The sequence below is a fragment of the Seriola dumerili genome, unplaced genomic scaffold (genome assembly GCF_002260705.1).
Source record: "Seriola dumerili isolate Sdu_G_001 unplaced genomic scaffold, Sdu_1.0 BDQW01000011.1, whole genome shotgun sequence".
Classification (NCBI taxonomy): Eukaryota; Metazoa; Chordata; class Actinopteri; order Carangiformes; family Carangidae; genus Seriola; species Seriola dumerili.
The window spans coordinates 5,705,521-5,723,136 of record NW_019174266.1 but is presented as its reverse complement, the minus strand read 5'-3'; the positions used below and the strand labels follow the sequence as shown (position 1 = coordinate 5,723,136).

Below are 17,616 nucleotides of genomic sequence, written 5' to 3'. Positions count from 1 at the left end.
TACTGCATGTCACAGTCCTGGACGGGTTTTCAAGACCGTGATGAGTAAGGAGTAAAGGAGGAGACGTGTTATAGTGGTCGGGACAGTTTAAACAGACATTAAAATTGAATGTAAAAGATGCATTGTAAAACTCAAAGTAAATAAAGAACATAAAAGATAAATTTTGTCAAATAATAATCTCTTTATTCTGAAGAGCTACAGTGTATTTTTGAATTATTAAAGTGTTTGTTATTCCATTTCTAATTCATGAACACTTTAATTCAAAGATAGCGCTCTTTAAATTTAAGTTTGTGTTAGCGAAATACAAATTAAATGAGGTGCAACCCATAGAGCAACAGCTGGTGCTCTGATTGGCTAACTGTTGTATGATAGCAGGAGTCTGACCAATGAGAACTCCTACTACAGCTAGTATTCAAAACTATATGTGGCTAAAAGATATATAGATTAATGAAAGGTCACCATCTTTGGTTAAATGGCTTTATTATTGTATGAACAGGTTATGAAAATGTCATAATATACATACTGTTCTGATGGAAATGAGGCACAACTGCATTGTTAAAATAAATGAACAGGTCTTTCAATGTTAAATAGATAATCTGCATAATGTATAATAATAACAGGGAAAATAATTCTATGTTTAAATATACCTGTATTTATTTTAATAGTTTTATGTAAATTAGTTAGCATTAAAATATATTAACACATGTTTCCTGCTGTTTTCAACATCAAAGCACAGGGATGAAAGTTGTTTCACATTTAAGCAGAATAACGCTCTTGTCAGACTTACAGAGACCTTATTCAACATACTCTGGACCTCTCTGTTACTGTATCGATACCTAGCCTTACATATCCATTGTATACTGTACCGTGTATATACAGTATATAAAACACTACTATAAACAGGTATTAAAGCTGACTCCTACCCATACACACCAGATATAAACTCATCCTCACTCTGCACAAATGAACAAACCTTCCATACGTTTGAGGTCCATGCAAAACGATGACTCGCCATATCAGTAGCATAACCTCAGGGTGACATTCATACAAAGACGGCCTCATCTTCACCATTGCACAAAACACACAACACATACACAAAGACAGAATCATCTTGGTATTTAGAGAAAAGTATGATCATTGTTCCCCTACAGGTTATTATGAAAACAAGACCATAGCACATAGGAGGAGGTGAAAAAGGGACAATAATCTCCATCAGCACTGTATTATAAAAAGCCTGGGAGCTATCAGAGGTAATATTTTTCATTTGTAGGGGGGAAATGAAGTAATTTGAGGTTACAAATTGTTTTTATAATTTATATCTTATTATGTTTCCTTCAGCCATTACAATATAATAATTCTATTATATTACTAAATACAAATCAAACTAAATGTTAATAGAGGAAGAAAATAAAAGTATAAATTATTGATTTGTGGGACAATGTGTGCACAAATGATCAAAATGTTTACTCTGATAACTGCTGGGCGTATGACATATTCAGTTATAAGACAGCCTGTTAATATAATATTCTCACAAACACCAAGGACACTGAAACGTGCTTATATCTTTGCAAATGTCAGCTGACATAAGATGCATGTTAGTAAGTCCTGTAAACATATGTTTTACAGCAAGTAATAAATAAGTTCACAGTCCAGACCCACAAGGAAAAAAATGAATTGTTACTTAGTGGTTTGCAATCAGCTGCCGAGGCTATGATGTTATATCAGTGTGTGAGAGCTACAGAGTTTATTGATTATTGATTGAGGAAATACTTACAAGCACCACATGAACTGTATGAGCTGACAATGAGAAGCGCTGCTGCCTCTGACCAGTCGATCCTTTCCTTATATAACGTGTCTCCTCAGGTGTTTGGAGCAGAGAACAGGAGCAGCAAGACACACTTGTCTGCTTTTTCACTGCATCAGACAGCTGGAGCTTGGCAGGAAGTCCTGGACATAAGTGATCACCGCCTTTGACAGATAGGTCATGGTTCCATAGCTGCCACTCGGGGCGCTATCATAGAAAAAGTTGCAGATTCCCGTCGCTGGATCCTTCTCAAGGAAATAATCGCTGGCACTGTGGGATTTCTGGGAATGCAGAGGTAGAAAAGGGTGAACCCAGGTGCACAGATACATGGAAACCTGTCAAAGGAAAAAATGTATCTCTCGCCATCAGTACCTGGTCATTGAAGAAGAGGTCATTGGCTAAATGCAGGATGCGGTCCACGTGGATAATGCCACCGATGCTGTCCACGTCCACGTCAGCCACCAAGCCCAGAACCAACACAGTCTCCACTAGCAGCTGCCGGTACTCTGGCTGAGGGACATGGTTCAAGACAGACTCCACCTGCACTGCAAACTTGATCTCTCCCGCTGTCATCTGCACAGAAAACACAGAATTAAACACACACACGCACACGCACACGCACACACACACACAGAAAGTCATAAATCTAGCTAGCTTTAGCTGCAAGTCTGACAGATGCTACCTCTCTTGTGGTAGAAGAAGGCAACACATATCCATCGATGGACAGGCCGTGGCACTTTTGCAGGATCTTCCAGACCTTCTGGTAGAAACCCATGGGTACTCTGTTGATAGCTCCGTCCAGCCTGCGTCTCCTCAGCCACTGGCCTTGCCTCTCCTCCCAGTGCAGCTGTCCGTCTCCAGGACCAGGGCCCACTGGGGACAGGATCCCACTGGGGGTGGAGGGGCTGCTGCACCGCTGCGGTGCGAGAACAGAAAGATGCTGTTAGAACATGTTTAATGGATCACTCGGCCTTAAATGTATTCCTGATATACACCATTATTATACTTGTCAGTGTTTGTTGCACACAGGCTCAGGGATCAATTTCACTTCTCTGTTAACTGGCATCATGTTGGAGCTCACTAACCAATGCTGACTCAAGTGACATCACTTGAGGAGATTTCTCAGATCGTATTTTTTTTCCCACACATATGCAGCGGCTCTCCCCGAGATCCCCTGAACAGACTGATGTGGAAAATCTAGACCTGGATTTGAACCAGTCTTCCTAACTACTGAACCCGACTGCATCATGAGGTTTACGACGGGTGGTGGTGAACAGAGCCTATTTACAAGATACAGTTTACTGACAAGAGTAATAGCATATGTAGGTTTGTCATGCCATAATAAATACATGGAAATAATGTTGATCATAGCAGTCATATATCACACACACACACACACACACACACACAAAAAATAAGGCTGTGATCGAAAAGTTTTTTTTGCGTTCACTGAGTGAAATGACCTGGAAGTATCTAAGGGGCATAGCTTAGGATACACTGAACCTTTCTTTACGAGAGGAAAGAAGATAACGCCGTCCCACAGTTCCTTGGCGATGGCGGTTGATGTTTTCCTTCGAGGTCGAGGAGAAGTGGTTAGGATTTTTTTTTTTTTTTTTTTTACTTTTCGACTGCAGCCAGTTTTAACACTAATCCATAGTCACGCAGTCCGTGCAATCAGTCATGCATATCGATCTCATGCTCTATTACTTATACAAGACACCTGAGCAGACATATTAGAGGACAAGACTGGTGTTATTCTGTGTTTTAGTGTTTTTAATTACTTTAAAGAAGACCAAAAAAAGATTAATTGAGCTCACTAACAGCCTGATATAACAACAATAATAATGATAATTTAGGTGCTTTACATGATTTTCAACAGGATTACAACATTACGAACTAGAAATTAGGCAGTATAGCTCTTATTGTCCAAAACATAAGAGAGGAATGGCACTGCACTGGCTGACATATCGCCGTATTATAATACTTTTGTTCTGGTATAATTGTTGGTTTAAGTCTCTTTAGGACATTTGTTGACAATAATTTAAAAAAAAACAAACTATAACATCAGCCTTGTCCTTAAATGCAGCGAAGCACGAGGAATCTTTTAGTAACTACAAAAAATATGAAATCTTAAATAAATAAAAAAAAACAAACAAACATACACACAGTCTAACTACAGCGTCCCTAAGCAGGACAAACCCGAGATCATATGAAGCAGATGAGGTGAAATGGTTTACCGTGGAGCGAGGAGAAGTGACATTGCTACTCAAGGAATGACCACCGCTGAAGATCTACACGTGGATATGGATGACAGATGACAGAGAACGGTATGACATGGTTCACATGGTTCTCATACTACAGTCATGACGACACCGCAGCCACACAGAGCAGCACAATGTTACAATCTGTGAAGTGAAAAGCATAATTCAACTCTTGAAGACTGATCACAAGAAAGACCATTCAACAAACAAATGATAACACTCCATATAATGAGTTATGAGGGTGTGCTACTTAAAAGCGGCTTAATCAACACTCTGATTGTTTCACAGGCTCATGAATTCATAGAAACATTATTTTAAATTTCGATACTCTTCTGCAAAAAAAAAAAGACAATTACTATGTGATACTCGGAAGAGAAGCAAAGCATGTTCTCCTACTGATGTGCGATGAAGTGAAAGACGATCCAGATATGGAGGACGCTGTGGCTCACAAAATGTTAAGAGCCAGCGAGTGGGTTATGAGCGGGATATAGCCGGCGACTTGGTTGTTTAGACTGAGGTTAGAAACAGTCACATGCTAGATATTATTATAAATCCAACCCACACTGAGAGGCCGAGAGTCATCCAGCTGCAACCAAAGGCAAGAACACTGTTATATAGATAGATAGATAGATAGATAGATAGATAGATAGATAGATAGATAGATAGATAGATAGATAGATAACTCACAAAGCACACACCACAGCATACATTTACAAAGCTGCAAACTGATTATCATCCACTTTCTTTCTTTTCTAATGATGCCTCTCACCTGTTTTATCTCACTCTTTAGTTTGTGTATTCCTGTGCGTTCGGTCTTAGTGGCTCCGGTGTGGCCAAGTTCATGGATGGAGATGGCAGGACTAGTGGCTGTTGACTGGATTGGGCGCACTAATGAACAGAAACACAGACAAACAAGACCAGGTCAGAACCTATTCCAGCATATAGCTGCAGCATCCAGTTTCAGCCCTTTACTTGCTTTGCTTCTGTCCTGCTCTCAGTGCTCTGTGGTTGATGGCTCTTTCACCAGATGGAAAAGCAACTGAGGTGGGATTTTTTTTTTAAGCATGACATTATCTCCTGATGCCAGAGCCATTAAAAATGTGATACAAGCACTCCATCAAATAGTTATCAAATATCTCAGTCTGGACCAAAGTGGTGGACTGACCGACAAAACCGCCATCGTCACACCTTGGGCCACGTTCTCAGTTCTACTTGATTCTGGCTCATTCTGACCTCATTCCCTAATTTCTTCTCCTCTTCTCACTCAGAACTAAAGACAAAGAGAGACAAAGAAAAAAGGAAAAAAAAAAAAACTCACTACTCCTCTCCACCCCAAATTCTTTGCCGCTGAGGATGTGATGCAGGAGGTTCTTCATGCCGAACGGACTCAGGCTCATCAAACTCTCAGATGCCTCCTCCCCTACAAAGGTGTGACACGGTTTTTCATTTTCACCTGTGCAGTGTGTTGGTTTGTGTATGCTCACAGTTGTGCGTAAGCTGGTGGCCGGTTCTCCTACCAGAACAGTGCAGGCTACGAGCCAGCTCAGTGGCCATCACTTGCATGATGAGTCCTATCCTGAGTCGGAGCATGTCCCCAAACAGAGCAGGCTGGGAGCGCACGTACATGGCGAGATAGACCATGATTTCCTATATGACAAACGCGCACAGTTCGCAGGTGTTAGGAAAGTGTCTGGAAATAAATCCTGAGGGCAGTCCAAACGGTTAAAGACTTACCTGAGTGAGTACGGCTATACTGATGTCCTGACCACTGGCTTCATAGATGAGAGTGTTCAACTCCTCGGGAGGAAGTGGCCTGAGAAGAAACAGCGAGGAAGAAGAGTTCATTTATTTATGTGGTAATTAATTCAACAATGTGAGCACAAACACGCCTGTTACAATGACTTACACTGTGATGACTCTTTCCCTGGGTTCAGGAGGTAGACCCACAGTCAGCTGCTTGTGATGGGAAATAAGATCAGTGCAGGCCTGAGGAGCAGACAAATACAAATCAACTGGTTAAAAATAATCTTATAATTCAGTGACTCTGTAGCAAAGTTTTACCTTTCCCCCGGTTCGACCGCACAAGTTATTCAGCAGGTATTGAGCGTGTCGCATCATTGCTCAGTGCTGAAGTCAGTGTTACGATTCCATTTTTTTCCATGGCCAGTAGATGGCGTTTGAGCCTTGTGTCTATTTTGATAAGTGAGTTGTTGTCCAGTGCTTAAACCAGATGGAAGATGCCAAGAGCGTGATTTCATAATGACTTCAAATGTTTTCAACCATGAATGTGATATGTTTTTTAACCTTTATTTGGGACCTTATTGTTGAGATCAGGACGGATTATATAAAGGTGGTTTGAATATGAATGTGTGTCAGTTATATGTACTATGCCTTTATAAGTATTTGCCTCTATTTAGGTGGGCTCAGGGAATCTGCAATTTCTGCAGGTTGGATTCTATTAATGCACATCCAGCCTGGACAGGTTTTTCACGTCAATAACTTTTAGTTGTGTAGCATCACGGGTTATTTACAGCCTGCATGCTGTTGTATGTCAGAACTATATGCAGCTGACAAAAAACTGACTAGCCCCTGAGCCACCCTGTTGGCTGCTGGGATAAAAAAAAAAAAAAATGACTATGACTTCTGACTGACCTCAGCGAGGACCTCCACTCTCTTGCGTAGTATTCCAGAGATGTATCTGATGAGTCCCCACTCTTTGCAGGCTCCAGCTTGTACATACAGCTCCTCCAACAGTGAACGCACACTGACCCCGCCCTGACCAGGGCCTGACAACTCCACCGGCCAATCAGCTCCTCTGGTCGTGAGAAGAAAACCACATTGTTTAATCATTAGTGTGCCAGACTACCGATGAGCTATGTGTGACTGTGTGTTCGAAGTCGTCTCAATGTCCATACTTCATTACGTAGAGGACGTAGAGGATGTCGGCCTGGTCCTGCAGAGTGGGACACTCCTTCAGCTGCCTCACCAGCGCAGCAAAGTCTGTGTTGCCCTGAGAGTCTCGAGGCAGGTGCAGATCAGCGGCACCGTGGGGCTTGTGAGGGATGTCAGTGTCAGACTAATCCTTTTCAGAGCATTACTGAAGTCACAAGAGAAACAAGTATCAGCTGTGCCTACCTTGGGCTGCTTTGCCTGTGGGCCACGCTGAGGGTGAGGAACTTCAAGAAGGTTGAGAGATCTGCGGTGTTTGTTCATGACAGGAGCCACAGGGAGATACATGGAGTACTCTGAAACGTACATAATTAAAACAATGCATTACAAAAAACAACAGGAATAGTTTATATTTCTGGTGGACTCACATTTCTTCTTCATCTACCTATAATGATTTCCTACGTTTCCAGTAAACCTTTTGACAACACTTTGACAATGCATTTTCACTCATTTTGTTCTTTTTGCTGCAGGTTAAACTTGACATTGACAGGAAAGAGCAGACAGAGCAAACAGAGCCTCCAAAGCAACTTGTCTTGTGACTGCATTGCATTATGGACTTTAGGGATTACTGTAAAAATTGGTGTTATTTTATAATTTTTTTGTCTGTTGAATGTAAAATAAAGGTTGTATGTTTTATCCAATATGTCTTTGGTCATGCAGTCTAAATGAAGCCAGCTACTGAAGAGAATAACAAAGCTGCAAACAAACTCTGAACTTACAACTTAGTACTTACTGCTTAACTTCCTGTACCACAGCTTCTGTTTTGACAGCCTCAAACATTTGAGAACTTTTGCCACTTTTAAGGGTTTTGTATGAAAACATGTCTGTATCCCTTAATGTAAGGTATTAAAAAAAAGCATTGTTTTGATATGCAAATCTCAGGTATAGTATGAGCATTTGAATGAATCGTTTTCAAGCAATACCCACTCCGACCCTGTACCTAAGATGATTATACTTCAGGATAACTCACTGGGCATGTTCAGGCCCTGGACCTGGGCCATGAGAGACAGGATGTCTCTCGTGGTGTGTTCAGCACTGAAGACATGGTGCTGCCCCCCCTGGATGGGAGGAAGGTGGCTCTTGGTGTTGGTGCTGTGGAGGAGCTGCGTGAGGTACTGGTCAAACATGTCTCTTGAGCCCTCTGCAGTTAAATACATCACACATTTACTCACAGTTCAACTTCATTAATCAAATATGACTGAAAGGTACACACACGCACGCACACATTTTGTTCATGGCTAACTACCTGAGCGCCCAAATTTGTTATATTCCTCCCCATAGTCGTCATTATCCTCCTCATCCTCATCCTCATCCTCGAGCAAGCTGTCATCATTCTCTTCATCCAGGAAGCTGAGACGAGTGTGGAATGAAGTGGTCTGGAAACTGGAGAGGTCTGACATCTGCACCCTGCAGTAACATCCACACAAAATACCCACAATGCACTTGTAGAAACAGACTTTCTATTAACAGTAATGGTATGAAGTCCTGTGTCGCAGATGGAAACAGACCTCGCTCCGGCAAAATAGCCATCCTGTAGTTTCCTTAGGGTTGCTAGGATACACGGATCAATCGCATCTCCATCTTCAACTGGACATAAAAAGTAAATAAATGCTGTGCGGCGCGATGAAATAATTTGACAAAACGGCAACATGGAAATGAACAGAATATACATTCACGATCACAGCGTGTGGGAGAGAAACGTCCATCAAAACTTCCATTAAGACTGAAAACAAAATCAGTGCTCCAAAACTGTAAAACATTATAAATCTGTATGAGTATGTACTGTAGCATGCACGCTGAAGAAGTGACAAAGCATAAGCTACTAAACACAACATAAAAAACAGGGGGAAAAAATGGAGGAGCCAAAAAAAATGGAACTAACTGTGAGCATGAATGTATAGAGAGAGATAAAAACACTCAGCCACTCAGTTCTGCTGTTGGTTTTTCCAGTGGTCATTCGGTATTGCGATAAAAAAAATCTCCTGCGGCCCAAAAAGCAGCACCAACATAACAGAAACCTTTGTCCAACTCGTGAAAGGAAAAAACAAAACATTTCCCTGTCTTTGTTAAATGTAACTGGCAGTAGCAGTGTAAAGTTACAGTTTGATTCACGTCCAATAGAGCAAGGTTCATATGCTCTATATATAAATACACTATACTAACTACTCTATGTGTGTACTATATGGAACAGTTAACAGTTATTTGCTTTGGGTTAAGAGCCTTATTACCCAGCATGCTGCGGGTGATGGGGAAAGTGAGTGTGGGTCGTCCTGTCATCCTCCAGCAAGAGGAGAGATAGGCCAGCTCTGTTCGTAGCATCTCCACAATCATCTGGTTGTCCAGTGCCAGGTAGAAATGATGCTGATCCAAAAACTGGACAGGGAAGAAGAAAATAAAGAAACAGTCAGAAAGAAAGAAACCAAAGTATTAACTGTTGGTGTTCATTCCTACCTCCCTCTAATATATAGCTTCATTGTTGTGATTTTGAACATCACAGCATCTCAGGCTAGTTTTACCTGGGGGGTGAATATATAGAAGCGATTTCTGATCTCGTAGAATTTGGACGTTCCCAGAACTCCGATGTGTCTGTAGGGCCTCCCACTCAAATTCAGTTTCTTGCAGTTCCCTGTGGCAATGACACGAGACGATACTCTTACTGTTAAACAGACACAAACACACGCCCGTACACTACAGAAGCCAGTAGCGCTTTGTGCTTGTTTACCCAGTCTGACATAGACGTGGCTCAGGATGCGAGCAGGCATGACCCTGATAGGCAGAACTTCCGTCATGGTCTGGACCGTTATCCCATGATCACTTAACAACTCCTGGATCTCCTCGGACTCTGCTAGAACGCAAACTGACACACACGTGTAAAAGGAAATAAATCATATCCTTCCTTCTATGAGGAAATCTGTACATAAAACAATGTTGTGAACATCCGCGATTTTTTGATTTGATTTGATTGATTTGATTTATGCACTCCTTCTCATACTGTCAAATACACAAAACTTGACTCAAAAGACACAACTGACAATGCAGAATTGAGTCTGAGTAAAAACAACCAGTTGACAGCAGATAAACCCTGTTTGTTTAGCTGCAACAAGATGATCAAGGCTGTGGATGCAACACTGCTCTACGTGTGGTAAAGATCTTCCCTCTCCATTTTTAATCCATGCAACAAATTCATCCAGGTGTGAGATGAGCACCACAGACTCAGGAGTTGAAAATAACGACTTCTTGTTCCAGATTTTCTCGTTTTTTTCTGGGATTCCACATAATTTTTAATCCAACATTTTCCTGACACTCTTCATCGATCACCAACCTTGTACCACAACATCCGGCTTGAAGTTTGTGGAGAATCTCCTGTTGAGAGGATCTATCTCTCCTGGTGCTAAAAACCCCTTATAGCAGAAAGAAAAGGAGAGGCAGAGACAGGGAAGGTGAATTAATACAAAGGCAGTGGTTTTACTGCATGTAAATATATAAAGGAGAAGTGGTGTGTTTGGCTTTCATGGACATCTTGTAGCAGTGCCTTTTTTTTTTATCCTCATTTAAAATATGAAACCCATATCATTCCTGATTTGTGACACTGTCCATTGCCTGTGACAGGTGAAACAGTTGAGGTGGTGTCCAGGCACCGTGTGAATACCTCGGCCAGAAGACAGCCCAAGATGTAGAGCGACTGTCCCCACATGTGCGGCAGCTGCCCCATGGCCACTCTGTCCACTGAGTGAGGATTGCTGTACTCCTCCTCCACCTGTAACAGGCAAAAATATATTCTCAGTCTTATTTGTTCCCTGACACTAGTTTTACTGCTGACAGGCTGTAATAGGAATAACATGTTTTTATGAAGCTGCTTTCGATCGACTTGTTGGGTTTGTTGGCCCATGTTATTACAACATGGCTAGAAGAGGGGGGTGTATCTGCCACGTCTTTTCTTTTCTGGGAGTGGGATACCTTGTCACGTGGCACAGAATAAAGTTCAGGCACCAGTTTGATGCCGTTCTTCCCTCTGATCAAAATGCCCTCCAGTGCTTCACGGTACTCCTGCACCTGAGCGAAAGCACACAGTCATTCTACATAACTCCATGACTGTGGATATAGTAGAGACTGCATATGGATTCTGGGCCAGTGCGCCTTTATTACCTGCACTTGGTCTTCAGCAAAGATACCGTCCAGGATGAGATAAGTCCAGAACACAGGCCATTCACATTCGATGTTCTCAAACAGTTTGAGCTCCGCGGGGTCGTAGTGCAGCCGAGACGGGTCCTAGTGGGACGACAGCCGGGAACTTGAACTTGAACTTATTCTCTCATGTCTTACTTCAGGTGTGGAGTAACACCAACACTATTCATTTTACTGCAGCAATGAAACAATACCAACACCAGGTTTCAGATTTTATATATGCAAAATATGTTACCTCTTTAGGACAACGATATCCATCCCTGATGAAGCGGCAGCAGCCGAAGCGACCCTGAAATTACACTGACTGACTTACATGTATGTACAAGGGAAAATTATAGGTAATAGTTTTGTACTGTGTTTCTGTTCAGAGTCATCCCAAACAAATGATCTGTGCTTCCCATGCTTAGACTGTACCTGCAGTTTGCCTATGATTTCTGACTTAGTGATGGCCACCAGGTCAGCGTCTTCAACAGCAAAAGCGGGGAAGGAAATGACGGACAGAAGACCAGCGTCTATCTCCTTAGAGGTTGAAGCTCTCGGTAGCATGGAGCACAGGATGGACTGAGGGAAATCACACAGACACGCTGAGCAGACAAAAAACGATGAGCAGAGATGATGCTGAGATGGCTGGAGGAAAAGCCACCGGTACCTGGCAGTGTTCCACTTCATCAGGCAAAACATGGATGACTGACTTCGGTCCTCCATGGGCACCGAATAGATCCAGCTCATCTATGGCCTCCAGAGCTGCCTGCAGACCCCCCCCCCGCCCCCAAGCAGCAATATATATTTTATACAAGATTGGTCTTTAATGTGTTGTACATCACAAATGCTGACAATGATAAATAGAACCTGTGGCTCCTGTACCTTGGCCATCCCTACAGAGCTGCCATTGAGCTCTGGGATGCCCTGGTTGGTCTTGTCACCTCGCTCCCACATCCCATAATCCTACAGGGGGGAAAAAGGGGATGACATCATTTCTTATGCTCTGGGCATCACATTCAAAAGAGTACTGCACCGATTTAGCATTGAGCTACATCAACTGTCAGATTAATAATGGAGAGTTTAAGTAACTCAACGCAGCTGAACCAGAGGTATCAGCCATGGCGCCTTCATTACCCACAATTCAAGTTGACCACATACACTGCCATCTGAGATCATCAGCTTCTACCTCTTGCTTTCTAGGAACCAACCTCTCCAACCTCTGATAATGTTACTCACCGCCACTTTGTAGGCAGCTTCTATGTAGAAGACCAGGTTTTGGATAAAGGCGACCTCATCCAGGTTTGAGATGATGCGCAGACCTGCACGATAACGTCACACACTCAGCGACCAAATGAAATTAAAGAGTTCAGTGGTGAGGTACTTTATCCGTCCCAAATAGTAAATAGTAATAGCAAATAGTAAAAAGCAGCGCTCTGCATCACTGCTGTACCTGAGGCTGTCATCTGCGCCAGCATCAACAGGTAAATCGAGGTGGCATCCACCTGGAGATGCCCCCACTGGTCATCCAGGACCACTGTGGCACAGGTGGGAGTGTCATATTTGGCATGCAAGCAGTCCTTTGTACTCTGGGTGTGTTTGAACTTCTCCACCTTCTCCACCTGAGAACACATGAACATGCAAAATACCAACAGACAGCTCGGTGATGTTCGTCTGGGCCGGAGGGGACCAAAAAGAGATATCGCAGGATTACCATGAAAACTGAATAGATTCATTTCACTTTTTCATTTTAGGTGTTTTTAAGTATTTTTGGGGGGCATTAACATTAATTCACAGTTAGATAAATCTCAAGGAGTGTGTTCACATGCACACTCCCACTTATCTCCACATCCTGTTTCTGATCACTGTCTGCTTGTTCATCAACATCCCAGTGAGACTCAAGTAGAATTTCTTTAGGCCTACTGATGATGATGTTTATGTAATGCAATTTCCACAAAAATATCTCAGCAGCAGAGGATGAAGCCTCTTTGCTTCATGGCTCCCTGAGCACTGCAGCATTTTAACACTTTATTGTGAATTTTGCATATTTTTCTTATTTCCAGTAACAGAAGGTGAAACAGTAAAAATTGTTTGTTTGGTTTTCTGACTAACTACATATGTGACCTGAGGTCAACCTGCCTGCGCAGACAGCAGCCGTCTGCACAGAGTACACAGTACACAGAGCCGTTTTTTCTCAGAACCACAACACCGGCTTATCGGACATCCATGGCACCACGGCATGACGTTAATGTGTGCAAACACAAACGAACATGTAAACACTTAATGTGAGCTCAGGTGCACCTTACCTGCCTCATCATGCACTGTAGAAGCCCCTGCATCAGTTTCACCACGCTCTGCCAACAAACAGCAACACCTCATCAGTAAACCACAGATGTAAAAATCAAACAAAACGTCACTCTGATCCAAACAGTTTCCCATTTTTAGTCCAGTATTTGATCATACTTTTATTCTAAACATCAACGTACACATTAACCCTCTCTCTCTCTCCAAACACACCTGCTCCAGTTCGTAGGCCTTGGCCTTGTCTTCATCGCGGTCTGCGTTCTTGCGGTAGGCCATGCCCAGCGCCCACACAGCCAGGACGCTGTACACATTATCCCTCACCCAGGCATCCTTCTTCTGGGCACTAGCAGGCAGGAGTCCTGTCACCGGGTTCTGAAACAAACGCAGACACATGCGGCATTCATTTACGTCCAGGGCGGGGCCGGACATATCGTCCTCACGCTTAAGATCCTTTGATTTCCTCGATTTAATTTCCTCAACACATTTACAGTTTCTGTTTGATGTGCCCATTCATTTCTCTGTGAACCTTTTACTGACCAGCCACTTTAATTAGGATAAGAGAGGATCTGACAATAAATCAAAACGTTCTGGGTTTTGTTCCTGTGTTTTGCGTCTCAGGCAGGCTATCTGAACCATCTGCAGACGATACTCAGGGTTTATAAAAACACTGCAGAAAGAATCATTTCAGAGCTGCAGCTGATAATTATCATTATCGATTTATCTGGCAATCATTCTCTTGAAATATCAGATAAAAGATTAAAATGTTGGTCACAAATTTCCAGAGCTTAAAGTGACATGTTCAGATTGCTTGAAACCAAACCTACAGCCTTGCATGTACAGTACATGCTCTGTAAGGAATGCTGGCACTGTTTTCTATCAGCTGTGAATACTGTGGGTCACAGCGTTAAACTTAGACAGCTGTTGACTGTGAACTCAAGTGCTGAGAGATAAAGGTGCATAGTTTCCCGGTCCTCAGCCTATTCCTCAGGCTGAACTTTGTTCTGGCCTTGTTTACCTCTGTGCAGCTCAATCTGGTTGAACCTGAACCTGTACAGGCTACAGGACATTTGCATATCCAACACGTTTCTGCAGGATAAGATGGAGGACTTGATTACAGAAACATAAAAAGCATACAAAGCTAGACACAGCTTAAAGCTCCTGTGCATGCAAATGCAGTGGTGGAAAGTCACTCAAGTATACTGTACCTCAGTGAGAGTAAAGTTTGTGTCTTTCCCTTTAAAAAGCAACTTCCTTTTTCTACACTCCTGAAGAAGGTGTTTCCTTATTTTCTCGACTTGCTGCAAAGTGACATTAAAGTCTGGTGGATAACTTCTAAGTACACAGAGTTTGGCTCAAAGAAGAACTGCTTTACCAAACACATGGCTTATACATTAATCAACCTTCATCCAGAAGTGACGTAGCTTTAGACATTGTCAAAACCAAATGATCTTTTCCTCTGTGTCATATATCATACATATACCATCAATACAAAATAAAAACAACAAACAAATTATGATGCATTATTATAAATAAGGCTACCCATTAGTAGTTAAAATAGTTAAAACGATGCTAACATGGTAATTTTAACATTACTACATTATTCTCAAATGAGTATACTAAAGCTGAATTAATTAGTTGATAATTTGTTTAAGTCATTTTCATGCAAAAACTTTCAAACTGGTACCAGCTTCTTAAATGTGAGTATTTGCAAGTTTCCAAGTATTTTATGATAGCAAATTCAACATCTTTAGATTTTCGACTGTTGCTTTGACAACAATATGTTCACTCAGGCTTCAGGAAATAATGATGTGCCCTTTTCTGACATTTTATACACTGCACAATCAATCAATTATTAGGGAAAATAAATGTCAGACATATTGATAATGAAAGTAATTGTTGGTTGCAGCCTTACAATTCTTCTATGATGGAATAACACTACCTTACCTGATGGTCTGAGTGTGTCAATTACTTGACATAAAGAAAAAATGTAAGATTTAACATGATTTACAATATAAACTAAAATAATGAGGTCTTAAAGCTTGATTTTGACATAGAGTCTCTTTACCAGACTGGGGATGCAAGATACAGGACCTGAGGATGTTGTACTTTACTGGGGGCAAATTCTAAGACATTGGTTATTAAGCAAGTTATGTAGACCCAAACAATATGTGGTGAACCTGGGGCTTGAGGGGGCCTTTCCTGGATGGTAGCCCTGCATTGGCTACTTTAACCGAGGCAAAATATCTGGGCACACCACTGTGCAAATGTGTCTGGAGACAGGTGCACAGCACTGACTTCTCTCCTGTATGACTGCACTCACCTGATGGCACAGGATAGTCTCTTGGACCAGCCTGGCATATCCATCCAGCCTCACTCCTGAGTTACTGCGGCTCCTCATCCTCACCGATCACTGCACACACGGCACCAAAAAAAAAAAAGATGTCCGGACAAGTATACAACACTGAAATCTGCACATATACGTCATGGTAAACACGGCGGTAGCCTACCATGCAGTGGCCCATCCTTCCAGTCCTGCAGCGCGGATTTGATCTGCCACCCTCCCCGCTCTGCAGAGGCTGCTCTCTGCTAAAGCTTGCTAGCCGAGTAGCATCCAGCTGTTTTTGACGACAACATTTAACATTAGGTTCACAGCCTGTATTCACACGCACGGACCACACACTCGCACACAGAGAGCTGTCCCGGTCAAAGTGCTTGGTATGTAGAGTTGGGACTTGCAGATTACAATACGTGAAGTGCCAACACGTCCGTATGCAAGTGTACATCCACTCTGAGAAAAATACATTATGTCCCTGTTGTTTGATCATTTGACCACAGGGGTCGCTTTATAACTACTATGATACTGTTTCTTCCCTTTGCGAGGTTTCAAGGCACAATTCCCAATTTTCCAAAAACACGCTTATTTTTGTGGCACCTTTTCATATAAATGCAGTATTACAGAAGGGGGGGGCACACTACAAGACAACAGAAAAGAAAAGAATGAGATGAGATGAGCAGATAAGTGAAGACAAAATGAAAAATATAAGAAGAGCAGTGATGCTGATGGTGTTGGTACCATAAACGGAGCGAGGGGTGAGGTTTATGCGGCTCCATCCCCAGATGTTTTCCCAAAAGCCCTGAATCGTATATAAAGTTTATTATAACATTATTTATATTTATAACTTCAACTTGCTTTAATTTCCTGTCAGTCTCTGGACTTTATTAGTACTGTACTTGGGAAATAGCCATTTATATTATTATTTATTTTTGGGGAGCTGGGTGAGCCATCAGGGAAATGAGTGAGAGAGGGTGGGGACAGGATAGGATAACCTGTGGACCAGGAGAGGAAGCAGGAATAGAAAGGAGTGAAAAGCTGAAGTTAACAGATGAAGAGAGGAGAAAAATATGTGATGAAGAACCAGGAGGAGATGGATGGAGAACAGGTGAGAAGAAGACAGGAGAGGAACTCTGGATTTGAAGAGTGAAGAAGAGAGAAGAAAGGGAGGAAAAGAATGAAGCTTCTAGTAAACAGCAGGCTGGTCTTCTTGGGTAGGGATGCTGACAGTGGCACGCTTTCTTGAGCTTCATCTGCTGCCGGGGTTGAACCACCGTATAGTTTGCTTCAGGATGTCATCATCAGTGCATTGTTAGACTGGGCAGCAGTGTCACTAAATCGACACTGTAATTGTAAATTGTAATTAGAGTTAAAGGCTCATGCTATACAAGTCTGAATGTCTTTTACTTGATTAATAAACATCCATCCATCTGTCTTACCTGGTGTTTCTCTTTAAAATAAAAATATAATGTAATGTCAGCCACTGCAGTAATGACTGGGCATTATGAGTCAACATTCCTGAAGCCTGAAGAGTTCACAAGGATGACCAGTTTTATTTCTTGAAAGGAACAAGTCACACTCACTGCCTCTTTATTAGAGCATCTTCCTATCTGAGAGCGTTGCTGCAGCCACAGCAATACATGAACAGTAGAAAAATACACAACCCTAATGGACGGCTCCTCTTCCCGTGGTTTCACTCAAGTCGCGAGAGACAACAATAACAAAGTTATATTTTCCCAGTATGATGAGAAAAGAGCTGCCCCAGATTTAAAGTACAAGTCTGGTGATATTCTTCAAGTGCA

General features: G+C 42.2%; 1 protein-coding gene across 4 annotated transcripts; it reads right to left on the bottom strand.

Moving 5' to 3' along the window:
- Positions 1-477: 477 nt before the first annotated feature.
- Positions 478-16,275, bottom strand: LOC111224791 (phosphorylase b kinase regulatory subunit alpha, liver isoform). 4 transcript variants are annotated; one of them, XM_022749439.1, is made up of 33 exons: positions 15,990-16,275; positions 15,803-15,892; positions 13,696-13,854; positions 13,485-13,532; positions 12,632-12,800; positions 12,418-12,500; positions 12,064-12,144; positions 11,849-11,947; positions 11,614-11,760; positions 11,435-11,488; positions 11,161-11,283; positions 10,972-11,067; positions 10,664-10,771; positions 10,337-10,415; positions 9,737-9,871; positions 9,531-9,640; positions 9,243-9,387; positions 8,523-8,601; positions 8,261-8,421; positions 7,985-8,155; positions 7,201-7,310; positions 6,981-7,117; positions 6,718-6,880; positions 5,972-6,051; positions 5,800-5,878; positions 5,583-5,712; positions 5,384-5,485; positions 4,835-4,953; positions 4,628-4,651; positions 4,042-4,095; positions 2,487-2,720; positions 2,177-2,377; positions 478-2,085 (listed from the first exon to the last, which is right to left on the bottom strand). In XM_022749439.1, the coding sequence occupies exons 2-33, from the start codon at positions 15,878-15,880 to the stop codon at positions 1,912-1,914; spliced, it is 3,732 nt and encodes a 1,243-aa protein (XP_022605160.1). In that variant the 5' UTR covers positions 15,881-15,892; positions 15,990-16,275; the 3' UTR covers positions 478-1,911. The 4 variants fall into 4 exon arrangements, with proteins under 4 accessions (XP_022605160.1, XP_022605178.1, XP_022605169.1 ...); XM_022749457.1 differs by lacking the exon at positions 4,042-4,095; XM_022749448.1 differs by lacking the exon at positions 4,628-4,651.
- Between the last annotated feature and the right edge of the window lie 1,341 nt (positions 16,276-17,616).